The 13,532-nt window shown below is 42.4% G+C and overlaps 1 protein-coding gene across 3 annotated transcripts in view; it reads right to left on the bottom strand.

Annotated features, from left to right (window-relative positions):
• The window catches only part of pcdh7b (protocadherin 7b), a 131,992-nt gene that overhangs the window by 57,347 nt on the left and 61,113 nt on the right, over nucleotides 1–13,532 (bottom strand). For 2 of the 3 annotated variants that reach the window (XM_034676014.1, XM_034676012.1), the window contains exon 2: nucleotides 13,219–13,438. In XM_034676014.1, the coding sequence (XP_034531905.1) occupies nucleotides 13,219–13,438 (220 nt within the window). The remainder of the gene's footprint in view (nucleotides 1–13,218; nucleotides 13,439–13,532) is intronic. The other variant, XM_034676013.1, reaches the window with a different exon arrangement.

Raw genomic sequence — 13,532 nt, 5'->3', positions numbered from 1 at the left:
CTGTCTTTTAACTGGACTCTTGATTATAAGCCGTATAAATATATAGCGAAGCTGAAAGCTGCTAGTATTTCACTGCAGCAACTTAAGAGAAAGTGAATAGTAAAAATCCATAGGGACATGTGGTAATTTTAATAGAACAAGTAATAGAATTCATTACCTATTAGTGGCCACCAGATAGCTGTTAATTTTAACAGTTTGTAGCGTTGCTTGGAGTTTGCCTGTACATGGAGAGAATCTGGAAATCATTTCACCACTTTACCCTTAACCAGGGATTTACAAGACATTCAGGCCTAGTAAAAATGTGTTAAGTTCAAAAGTAAAACAACAGATTTCATAACTATCAAATAATACGAGGCAACAGCTTCTATTAGCGCTGAGTCATCTCTTGGTCATCCAGGAGTTCCTCTGTTGATGCAGAGAATCATTTCACGGCCGCCCGGATAATCAAAGTCCAGAGTACCTTGGCCATTTTAAAGGAGAGAGTAAGACATTTTAAAACCTATTAGCCGACACCAAACAGCAGCTAATTTCAGCACTTTGTAGCTCCTACTGTTAGCTAGGTGTTTGCCTGGAATAATGTATCCACTCCCTCCTTGACCTGGGATTTACAAGACATTGATTGAAAACCTGGTTAACTTTAAAAAGGCAACAACCGATTCGAATAGCCTGTTAGCTACAGTGGTGGACATTAACAAAGTAAATTTACTTGAGTACTGTGCTTAAGTACATTTTTTTTAGCATCTGTACTTAACTTGAGTATTATTTTTTGGGTAACTTATTACTTTTACTCCACTACATTTCTATCAGTGCTCTAGTTACTCACTACTTTTGCTTTGAAGTCAGCTCATGAATTTCCTTTTCTTTTCTGAAATCTGATCCCTAAGACAGTAAAATGTGTTTGTGTAGTTCTGTTTGTCTCAGTGGTTTAGTCGTACCTGTATATCGTGCGTCTCCACGGTTGAACGTGGAGCAAACACAGAGCAGATTTCAGTCAGATCAGGCAGTTCATGTAGAGGTGGTAATGATGGCGATAATTCTCCACCTGAGCATCTATGGCCATATCTTCAGCCCGTGTTAGAGGTTTTTGAAATGAAGAATGATACGTATCGTTTGAAATGTTCTCCCTGTTTCCCACTCTGCTCAAACATACAAACATTCACTGTCCAACCTGAGAAAGCGTATTGAGCTACGTAACGTCTGTTTCATTCCAAATGAACATTTCAAACTAAGTTGTCTGTGCTTGGAGTAACTTAGTGTCTGTTGGCTGAGTTTTTAGGTATTTCAACTAATGGTTTCCAGATAAACATGAGTACTTTGTACAAGTACTTTGAATACTTAAGTATTTTTAAAAGCAAGTACTTCAGTACTTTAACTCAAGTAATAATCTGACAGAGCAACTTTCACTTGTATTGGAGTAATATTTGACCTGGAGTATCTATACTTTGACTTAAGTGATGAAGCTGTGTACTTTGTCCACCTCTGGTTAGCTAACATGAGGCAAAAGCTATTTTTAGCACCAAACCATCTCCTGCTAACATTTTGGTAAGCCAAGAGTTTCTCTCTAAACATAGGGAGTCTGGTTGTTGTTATCACAATATATATTCCTGGATAGTGAGAACCCAGTGGGACATCTTGGGATGCATAAATGTAAGACATCTTAGCTAGCTCTAGAGACAGCTAACATTAGCAGCAACTTCTTTTTTGCCAATATACAGTTAGGTGTGAGCTTTCTCACCATTGTACTGTGTAAAACTATCAAAAACTGATGTAAGCAGTTGACTACTTTGTAGCTAACTGTAATTGGCCAGATTTGTACTACTTGTTGTCCTCTCAGTTGCTGTTCACTGTGAAAGCAGCAGTATATTTTGTCAGACTCCACCTTAATGCAGCATTTTGATTCCTAGCCCCAGCATGACATCAGAGGAAAATGGCAGCCATGTAAATAAGGTCAATTGGCATCCCTTGCAGCTAGCCCCTCCCTTGCTACAGACCACACACTGGGAGAAACATGGCACCCACTGCGTCCCAGTGCTGCACACCTGATGCTCCAGCATGCACTAGCAAATGTTATCTCTGCACAACCTGTCCCCCTGATCTTCTACATAATCATCCACAGAATACTAACTGGTTATTGTGACAAAAGAGAGGGAAGTTAAAAAGAGGGGAGAGAACAGGAGGAGGAGGGGAAACAAGCAGAAGACAGAGTGCCTGGGAAAGGAAAGAAGGGGGGGGGAACAGAGGGAAGAAGGGCGGGAGGCTTTGGCTGAGTGCCTTGGAGGTGTTTAATTGTCTTCATTGAAGACCGCCCTGCCGGTTCCTACACCTGACACACATACCCGAGCCAAAGAGTGATGATATCATGAGAGGTAAGGTAAGGAGGGAGGGGGGGAAAGGTAGAGCTAGGTTCATTCCAAATTAACAGCTGTTGGAGAAAGCGATTTTACTCTGAACATAACAAATGTCCGTGCCATTTGGAGTGGCTCCAAATTGCTAGTCGACGCTTCGTTGCACCTAAAAAGGCACAAAATGCACATGGCGGCGTGTATGACTGTTGGCCCTCATTGAAAATACAGTCATGTCTCTGCAGTGCCATGAAAAGGCATTCTGCTCTCCTCCTTTTTTTCCTCCTCTTTTTATCAAGTGTGCATCCAGATTGCAGAAGACAATATAGAAATATATTTGAAGCGAATATCGACACACGTTTTCCCTCCCTTCCCAAAAACAATATGGCCGCTTTACCAGAGCAAGGTTTATCGCAAGCACTTGACAATAACACCTTTTACAACACATTCGCTGCATTTATTGTGTGTAAGAATGGCTCATATTCTGTACATACACACTTTGAGTGCAGTATAAAGTGGCTGCACTTTTTCTCTCTGGAGCCAAATGGCCATCACGGCTGTGTGATGCTTTTCTCTGTGTGTGTGTGTGTGTGTGTCAGTGTTTGTAAGCCGACTGAATGGCTTTTTTAATCTCTGTCAGGAGTGGGTGTCAGGACGCCTCTAGCTGCACAAAACACCACAGCAACAATTCCATTATCCACAGTCGGACCTTCACAATACGTGAGTGTTTGTGTCTGTCCGTGCAACACATTCATGCGACACTTCTTGTTATTTTTGGCAGTCTCCCCCCTGTGACTTACAAAATACGGATTTAAAGCTCCTGTAAGGAATTCTTAACTGGTTATGAAACAAACTGGAGTTAAATTTGATGGCTGTTTATGAGCTAGCAAAGTGAGCAATACCTTCAAAGTAAAGCATGACATTTTCTTCACAGTTGTTTACAATGCCCGACGAAGCTGAGGCAGGGTAGGTGTTACATAAAGCGAGTTACAACACGGCGAAAACAGCCTCTTTCTTTACTTTCAAGGCAAAGCTAGGAGAGACTGATTCATTAGACTGTTAAAAGACAGGATTTTTGTCAGATGATGAAAGGTTCCTGATTTACGACAAAGGGCGCCAAAATCCGCACAAACTGAAAATTACCTATAGTAGCTTTAAAGTTACAGTGTGTAGAAATGGTCAGATTCTAGACTGAGACAATCACTTGCTCACCCCTCCTGCATGTATTTACTATCAAAAACTTCTTCCAACACAAATTGTATCACGTGCAACAACCACTCTCTTCTTCTCCGTCTTCCAACTGGTGTAAGCGTAACAACCACTTTCACTAATAGTAGTTTATCTTTTTTTTTACAAGGATTTTACACTCAGTTGTTTTAGTTATATTATTTCCATGAAATTTCTGCCTCCAAAATAAATTCTTCTTCAATCTGGACGACGGTTTTTAGTCCCTAGGTGCAGGACATAGCCTCACAAGAAAGCTTTGTTCCTGCTGCTATTACTGAGCTGAACAAGCAATAGCATTTATTTTCTCACACAGCGTCAACCTCCAATTTTAAGACCTGAGCCCAGATTGTCTTATTTATTCATGTGATTTTATCGTTTTTATTGGTTGACTGTTTTCTGATATGCGTTTTAAATGGAACCTTTAGCACTTTTATCATTTATATTGTTAGATTAGTTTCAGGATATTTTTGTATGTTTTGCACATTGAGGGCCTGATCTACTAAGATCCCAAATAACGAGCGCTAATTTGCGTGTGCAAATAATAATTTTGCACGTGCTGTTTCTGGGCGTGTTGCGGGTGATCTACTAAGACTGCGTGCGCAAATCATAACGAGTGCAAAAGTGGTGCGGACCGCCCTATTTTACGAGGATTTTGCGTGTGCTATCGGCTGTCACCATGTAGAGTTTGAGAGAGCAGAGTGGCCTTAAGCGATAAATGAAGTTTGAAGACATGGAGTTGGAGGTTTTAGTGGAGGAGGGAAATAAACACATCGATGAACTCCAGCAGAGACATCTCAGCGTTAGAAATGCGATTTGGGAGGCCATCTGTGAAAAGGTGAATGATGTGAGAAAAAACAGAAGATCTGCCGATGAAATAAACGCATCTACTCTTCTCCAAAACGCAATCAGTGTTTTGATGGAGATTAGAGAGCGATTTGATGAGGCTTAGTCTGCCACTCTTGCTCTAGTAAGTATGAAAAAGTTAAAGTGGGTGTCAGAATGATGCGGTCGCTATCCGTGGTGCTGAACTGCTTTGAATTTGTGTTATTTTATTATTATTATTTTGTTCTCTTGGTTTGATTGACTAAAACATTTAGTAATGTCTAATGTCTGCCTTTCAAACGTGCTAAATATAGACGCAAATACAGCGCGCGCTATCTGCTTCAGGGTTTGATAGATCACATTGCGTGTGCTAAATGTTTACATTTGCATCTCCTCCTCCCAGTATTTTGCGCGTCCTGATGATCTACATATATTCTGCATATTCATGAAGGCAAACACGCTAAATGTTTTGCGAGTGCTATTTTGCTAATTTGAAAGACGCAATCCTCGGTGCTCCCGGTTAGTACGTCAGCTTTGCGCGCGCTATCAAGTTTGCACATGTTTTTATACACGCAAACCTTTAGTAGATCGGGCCCTAAGTAGTTCGTTCTGTCTGACATCTGTCTTCTAATTCTGTATTGATCTAACATCTCACTGGCTGCAAAACAAGTTTACCTACGGGTGCAAATAAAGTAACCTGAACCTGAATCAAGGTATATTTAATGTGCTAAAATGCAGAAAGATTGCGCCTTTATATAGCTTTACACTGCAAAAACTGAAAACGAAGAACGTTTTTTTGTTTTATCTAGTAAAAAAAAACACTTTGTTACAATCACACACAAGTCCAGATCACCATCTTATTGTAAAGATAATATAAGCGAAAACTAAGACCTGAATTGCTTGTAATTAAAAATATTACACTAGCTAAACAGGCTAAATTTCTTGCTAGTTTTGATAATTAAGACGTTATTATTAATATTTCAAGTAACCCATTGGAAGTGTTGTTTTTATCAATTGCAAGCAATTCGGGTCTTCATTTTTCTATTATCTTGGGATAAAACATGTACCTACACTTGTTACATAGATATGGCCTGAATTAGGTTAAATTAGACAACAGCTTACTGAGTTTTGTAGTGTAATCAGTTGGTTCCAGATGTTTCTTTGCTTGTGATCTCTTAGGAAAATACTGCTCATTATAATTGGGGTTATGAAATTTCAAACCCTTTTAAAAAAACAACCAAATGTTGTCTCATTCAAAGACAATGTCAGTTTGTTTTGGGAGCCTGAAGTCTTAATATTCCCAAGAAATTCACATCATTTCACAGAGATTTTGGTTTCTACTGTTCATCCAACATCGAAATCATCTTTTGACCCTTAAGCGTTAGCTTTTGACCCCCATGGGGAACTTCTAAGCCCCCACAGTTCTTAATAATCCACAGAGTAAACAATTTTCTGAGGGGGTTTCTCTACGAGACAAAGTAGTTAAAATGAAGTTTAAAAAAAAACGCTGAAGTCTGTGGGTATCCGCTTGAGATGAATTTCTAAAAATCTGAAAATTGAGTGTTTATGGAAATCTCAAAGGTTTTCAAATATCTCAGAAATAAGTAGCATGGCTTGTTTCCCATTCATTTTTCCCGCAATGTGGGCAAACTGCTCCTTGAAAGAAACATAAAAAAACACCCCTCTTTATCCAACCTTTGTTGTTCCTCATGCTTACGTTAGGTCTGTTGGAGTCATATGCCTTAGGAGTTAAGACTGCACTGGGTGGGCTTAACAGTCCACGTGTGCCCGTGTGGAGACACACAGAGGAAGACAGCGTTGTAGATGTGACACCGGGGTGTGATTTGAATACCTGCCTGCTCTAGCTGAGCGGTGATCAATCATCCCTCCGTCAAGCGCCACTCCCTGCTGGCAAAACTTCTCCATGCATGTAACCCCATCCCTCACTTATTTTCCATCCTTCTGTTTCTCAGTCTGTATCTCTCTCCTGTGTGTGTGTTTTTTCCTCTCTTTTATTAATTTTCTCTCTATCTCCTTGGTCTCTCTCTCGGGCTCCCACGCAGTGTGTGACTCATTTACTCCACCCTGCCATGCCATGCCATGCATCCCCTTCACCTCCTTGTTCTGTTTCCCTTTGCTGTCGCCTCGCCTCAGGATAGCAGGAGAAGAAATCAGAGGGTGTGGGAGAAAGGACAGATGGAAATGAATGAGACTGCAGACACTCACACACACATACACACACACCATACACAACATAAACGCAACAAAACCTTTAACACACTCTCTATTTACATTTTCTTCTTTGATTTCCTCCCTAATTTCACTGACAAATTAACGCTTTTTACTTCTGTGCACACTTGGACTTAACCTTGGGGAGGGCGTGCATGTGTAACACACTGATTGATAGCACCAGTGTCTTCCGCTGGGTGATTCTTCACTACGCTGCACTGCGCCGGGTGGCATGCACAAACACAAAACACACACAGAGACACACGCGAACACGCACGCTCCCATCCTTCCACCAAGTTGAGGGAAATCAGACCTAAGACCAGTGCTTGCTCGCTGCTGCTGCCGCCGCTCGGCTCTTGAAATATGAATGGTTTTAATTAAACAAACTCGCTTTGCCATCTGGCCCCCACAATTGGGTGCACTTAATGAACAGAGTTACACACAAGCAAACACACACACACACACACATATGCGCACATTATTAAGCATTGCTAAGCGGCATTCCAAAGGGCAAAGAATAACCCCTCAGAAACAACAGGGTAGTGATGTAGTGAGGTGCTTCACAGAGCTGGGATATGATGTAGTGCCTCATTGTGCTGAGTTGGAAGTGTGTGTGTTTGTTTATTTTGTTCAATCACTGACAATCTTAGCTTATGTCTGTGTTAGCGAAGCTCAAAAAACTACCTGAGTTTGAACGGCTGTTCCAAGCCACTTCTGTGTCTCTATTCCAAGCCGGGGAGCCAACGCTAAATGATGATGTTTGTCATCCAGCAGTTGTACCCCAAGATTTCTCACCAGGAAGGATGGAGCCTGGTGTTTGTGTGTGTGTGTGGGGTTTTTTGTGTCTTCCAGTGTGTGTGTGTGTGTGTGCTGGGGGGTGGTTGTCTGGCAGCCAAGGCACAGAAACGTGGGAGGCATGCTAACGTGAGCAGCCAGTAGGACGTGCTATTACTCTCTTAGAGGCTACAATAAATTTGCACTATTCATCTGTCTTAGCAAGCTGGCATCTACAAAAATCAGGCACCAGCCTCGGCGAGAGGCACTCAGGGATGTAGTGGTAAATAAAAAGTTGAGTAAACTAATGTTCGAGGCACGTGTTTGCCTCGCAATGTGGGAAAAGAGTCCCAATTGGAGCAGAAATGATTAAGAAATTGTTTAAAAATGTAAAGGCTCGTGTGATTCATATTTTAGAAGCATTTCTGTTTGATACTAGAGGCCTTTAGAGGTCAAACTCCGAAGAACACCCCTTATTTTAGGGATCTGTTGCACATTTCCTGCTCTTCACACTTTGAATTAACTAGTAGCACCTGAGAATTATCTTTTGACCCCTACAGCAGGGACGTGTCTAGACTTTTTGGACTGGGGTGGTCCCACCAGGTTGGCCTGACTTGGGAGCCGGGGCATGCCACCCCTTGCTGCCTCTCTGTATCCGCCCCTGTCTAGGATGGTTCTGATAACCTTAGATGTGGATAGTTTGCAGAGTAAAGATGGACTATTTATTTAGCAGTAAGTGCATGGATGAAATTTGTCCACAGGTGCACGTGGGTAACTTTTGGAGATTTGCTCCTACAAGAGGAAACATAAATTTCCTTTGGTTTCTCTTCTTTGTGTAATTTCTCAGGCTAATGCAGTTCTTCTTTCTGGACCCACCTGTGTCCACAAAGACTGTATTATCTTTGTTTACCTGTGTACAGCATCAGCCCCAGGCCGCACAGCACATACTGTTGTATTAACACAGACTTGTACAAGTGGCTTACAGATATATATTAGCATTCTCTTGATAAAAAAAGCCCCTATGTAATAATGATTCATGCTGTGGATCAAATAGGACACATCATTGGCAGCGTGACCCATAGCAACAAGCATAACATGGCTGCGCTGATGTACTCAACAATGATGTTACATCTTGAGCGCCGCAAGCTGCTTGGATTCACAAGAAAGCACTTTGCACACCTCAGACACCTCACTCACAATAAAAGGGCAATGTGGAATCATGTTATTTTGAGGTGTACTTGAACTAACACGGTTAAGAATTGAAACATCCAGCAACCCCCCGGCAATGTAGAGATCAATAATGGAGTAAAAGCCTCTGACCCGGTGAAAAACGCCGTATTTCTATCTAGAAGGACTCTTTGACATCTGTAACGGCCTAATCGGGTGTTTGACTCCAAACACTCAGCGTTTATGAATATCTGATGAGCACCCGGGTAAGCTTATGAATAAGTGAGGGGCCCAGCTGTGCATCAAAAAACACCAAGACTTCATGGAAAGTGCCAAGTGCCTTCACTGAGAGATATGAAGAGCTGTCCGCTGTTTAAGAGTTACTGTAGAGTTTATGTATGTCTTGTTCTGAAGAGGCCGGTTTTATTGTGCATCGTTCAGCTGTGCAAATTCAGAAATCTTTCAAGAAACAGCAGAATCCTCGTAAGTTCCCGACATTCGGCTTTTTTGACTGTCTGATATTAAAGTCTACGAAGATGAAACTGCAGAGGAGTCTTGTCTGATCGTTCGTGCAGCGCGGAGCGGGTCAAGAATGTGTTCATATGCCCGCGGTGACCTCAACGCTCCCTGTTTTCATTCAGTTCTGGAAGAAAACCGCCTTGGCTTGAGAGTTTTTCTCTCTTTTTTTTTTTTTGTTTTGACAATCCCCATGGAAAGGAGTCAACGAATAGAAAATAATAAAGTTCGAAGCCTGACCTTGATGAAGGAGATGAGGGGAAAGTAAACAGGGTCCCTTGGCACATCTGTGCAGGGTGGATGGAAAAGAAAGGAAAGGATGAAGACTCACAGTGAAAAAACAGACTTTGTGTGTTTGTTGTCTTCACATGTGTTTGTCTGGGTTTGGTTAGTTCAGATGCCTGGGTATTTGTGTGTGTGTTGGGGGGGGGGTGAAGTTGCGTGCGTGCAAGCGTGCACCCATGTGTGCAAGACGGACAAGCAGCTGCCGCTCTGGACGATTGTTCAAGCGCATTGTGCGAACATCGATCGGCAACAAGTGAGTCAAGGCTGAATCAAAAAAAGGACAATTCCCTTTGAGGACGTTTTACCGTGACACAAAGCACGAGCAATCAAACTTGATGGATTGTGATGAATGAGGAATGAAAAGTCAAATTATCAGATTTGAAGTTTCCAAACTGTCAATCAAGCGCCGAGATCCAGATTCTCATATTCTTGACACAAACTCGAACCACCATTTCTTTTCGCCTGCGCACACATTAGCATTTCAAATCACCTTCTTTACTCTTTTTCTCTTTCTGGTCCAAAAAAACAGACCCTCACCACGAATCCCAGACACATTACGTACGTAAAACCCTGCCATTACCTGTTGCTAATGATGCCCATGCCAGCACTGAGCACCAAAGCAAGCCATCTGCTAACTTTTGTCCTCCCTCTTTCCTCATAAGTCCCTAATTTTCAAAAAAAGGTCCAGGGCTTCATATAGAGCGCTAACAGTGTCTGTGTACTCTCGCTACAACACGACAGGGAGTGCTAATGACTGTCGTTAGCATCCCTCAAGAGGCAGAAGCAGTTTGCCAATATTTGCCCTAACCTTAGATGATTGCATTTACTTTACACTTAGGTATTTAGCTCATGCCCTTATCCTGAGTGACCAAGCATAAGTGAGCAAAGCAGAAGCTTAGCGCCTTCCTCAAGGGCACTTTAACAGGAAACTTAAGGCTGCTTTTTATGTGATTGCAAGACAGGACCTACAACAATTAGAGGCTCTTAGAGCACAAGGCCACCCTGCCGCCTGCCTAAATTTAGATTATATCTCCTCATAGCCTCAGAGTACAAAGAATTAGCGCTCAGACTTGTTGAAACCATGTGATGTTTAAAGGTAAATCTGAACTATTTTCAACACAATCTTCACACACTTTCTTTCAATCTCCCTTGTAGCAGCTGCCCTCCCATCTCCACACACACACACACACACACACACACACACACACCAGTTCAGCTGATCTCACTAAAGATAGCGAAGCAGCAGCCGAGCATGTTGTTTCTCTTGGCTGGAGCCTGATTCATGAATTGACCTTGACTCTGTTTCTCCAACAAATCTCGTCTAAAGCTGCAGTTTACTTTGCAATAGTATCCTCTGAAAGCATCAAGAGGGAGAATTAGCAACATGTGTGCTCTGAGCTAGAGCTGAAATTGATGGGGATTGTGTGACAGTGTACTTTTGGGACCATTTGATAATTTAAAAGTCTTCAAAACTGAACAATTTTAATATGTGAATGAACTTTTGGGGGGTATTTAACAGTAGGAGTCACTTCTTTCATCATATATGCCTTAGATGTTCCCACATTGGGTTTGATTGACTGGCCAATTATACTTTTGATCCAACTTGGTTGCTATTGGCTGCCCTTGTCATATCACATTAAACCACTGACTGAGATAACATGGGCATAGTCTAAATGGCATCACTCATTTGTTTCTGAAGAGGTGTTATGAAGTCAAACAATGGAGGGCGCCATATTGGAAATTGGCTCAACATAGGTGTAGATCACCCTACACACAGGCAACAAGGTGGACTGTGACAGGCCTGTAGCCTCCAAACAAACAGTTCCAAAGCGGCAATCATAGGCTGCATAAAACACAGAGGGAAGTTATATTTTTGGGCCTTTTGCCTTTATTTGATAGGACAGCTGAAGAGAGACAGGAAATGTAGGGAGTAGAGAGTGGGGGAAGACATGCAGGAAATGGTCAACCGCCCGGGAATCGAACCGGCGACCCCTGCGACAAGGACTATAGCCCCTGTATGTGGGGTGCTTAGACCACTAGGCCACCAGCCCCCCACTCAAACTAATCGTTGATCAAACTTGACGGAAGCAAAGAGGACCTGACGCGGGCCTCAAGCCTTTTGGCAAACCACTACAATGCACCACCTGTCATTGAACTTGCTATGTCCCTAACTAAGCACATTTATGTGTAACTTTTTGACTTCAGAAGAGTTATAAAAAAATCACCACCAGTAGAATTTTTATGAATAAACAGATGAGCTATAGAGACGAAAGTTGTTCTTCTTTTACCGTCTTTCTGCTGTTAACATTGGGCTTAATTGGGATTCCTTGAGTTTTGGGGCCAGCCTCTAGTGGACACTCAAGGTACTGCACTATTTTTGGGACTTTCACACTGCCCTCATATTTCAACTTCAGAGGTTGTTGCTTGCTATGAACACAAACCAACCAAATTGAAACAAGCCTTTTGATTGGTCTAACTTGACCATCATTCATTGGTTGCTTAATTAGCCAAACTGGCAGATTTTACATATCCACAAGATAGCCCAAGAAACTCTCATTAAAAGTGTTGCAAATCTCTTTAAGTCCAACAAAGAGCTCATGGTTGACACCTGTACATGAAAGGTTATTTTGATGCACAAATCTGTTGCAGTCAGCTGACTTTCTTTGACCTGTCTAGGGTTATTGAAAACCCATAAAAATACATGTAACTCTATGACAAATTCCCTAAAATAGGTCTTTTTGTCATTAATCTTATTTTTTGCTGATTCAGTATGACGTTCAATTGATGGCACTGATCTAAAATCAGTTAAATCATCATACCATACCAAACAACTCCACCCAGAGAGAGAGGATATGTATCTTTAAGCCATTTGAATATCCTTATCCTAAGCTGCAGCGGGGAAGCCTCTGCACTTAGGCTTAGCACTCTCAAGACAGCTACTCCTTGTTAAGCGTTGCCTCAGACTCCTAGACTATGAATGGGACCATTACCCCCATCTCTCAATGCACACCCAAATGCACACACACTCACACATACTTTAGCCTTGGTAGGAAACTAGCTCAGGCTAGCTGTGAAAAGGTTCAGAAAGGGAAGATACAAAGACAACACCTAGGGGACCACCTTCACAATAGACGCCATTGCTTTCCGTTGCTCCCACTCACTCTCTCTAGACTGCAGTCTTTTCACATTACAACCTACAGAACATCAGTTCTATTTCCCACTTGTGGAAAAATGAACTCCTCCGTAAGGGCCTCAAGCCAAACACAAACTGCATAACACTACAGCAGCTATCTGATCAGGTTCGTAACAATTCACCCCCCACTGCCACTCTTTCATTAGTTTGTCTTTGGACATACAAGGCAGGATGTAGAGATCTATCCTCAGTCAAGGTGAAAGCTAGTTGACAAATGAAATGTAACGAGAAGCCCAAAGGAGAAAGACAGTCTGAGAGGTGTTGATCTTAAAGAATATATCTGTTTCATTTGTTCCCTGGTGTAGTCCCTTTGATCAAACAAGCCTGGGGTTTCTGAAACAGAACCAAAGGGTTCATCATAACTCCCAGACCTTGTCTTCTTCTTGTTCATTTGTTGATGGGCTTTAGCTTTCGTAAAAGTTGCAACAACTACTGCTACATCACAACTTCAACACCACATCACACCTAACACCACTGCCAAAACTATTTAGACACAAAACTCCAAAAAGAATAGTGTTGAGAACTCCTAAAAAGGATTGAACCTCATCGCTTTGGTCTGTTTCTAAGACTACCTACCATACGGTGGTTACCCTAGCCAGTATGTGAGTGTGTGTTTCCTATATCTTATCGACTTCTAAATCTCCTTTCAGTGTTTGCCCCTACCATTTTCCATGTGCTCTGCCTCACCGACACTGCCATCCGGCGTAGTCCTCTCGTAGCTGTCCTCAGGCAGGGGAAGGGCGCCCAGTCGGGGGCCCGATGAACTCTTGCTGCTGGGCGTCTCCGACTCGTCCAGGCCGCTGTCGTAGCAGCTCTGCAGCGATCCCTGCTGGTGAGGGTCCTGGGGCTGGCTCACCACCGAGAAGGTCACTCGGCGAAACGGCTACAAGAGAAACCAAACGGCCGGGGGTCACTATAAAAGGGACTGCTGGTACTTTATTTTTTTATTGTTTGAGGACAGCTTGGGGAGTTGGATC

This window comes from Notolabrus celidotus, chromosome 23 (genome assembly GCF_009762535.1).
Source record: "Notolabrus celidotus isolate fNotCel1 chromosome 23, fNotCel1.pri, whole genome shotgun sequence".
NCBI lineage: Eukaryota > Metazoa > Chordata > Actinopteri > Labriformes > Labridae > Notolabrus > Notolabrus celidotus.
The sequence above is the reverse complement of the archived record's forward strand: the minus strand, read 5'-3'. Positions and strand labels throughout refer to the sequence as shown.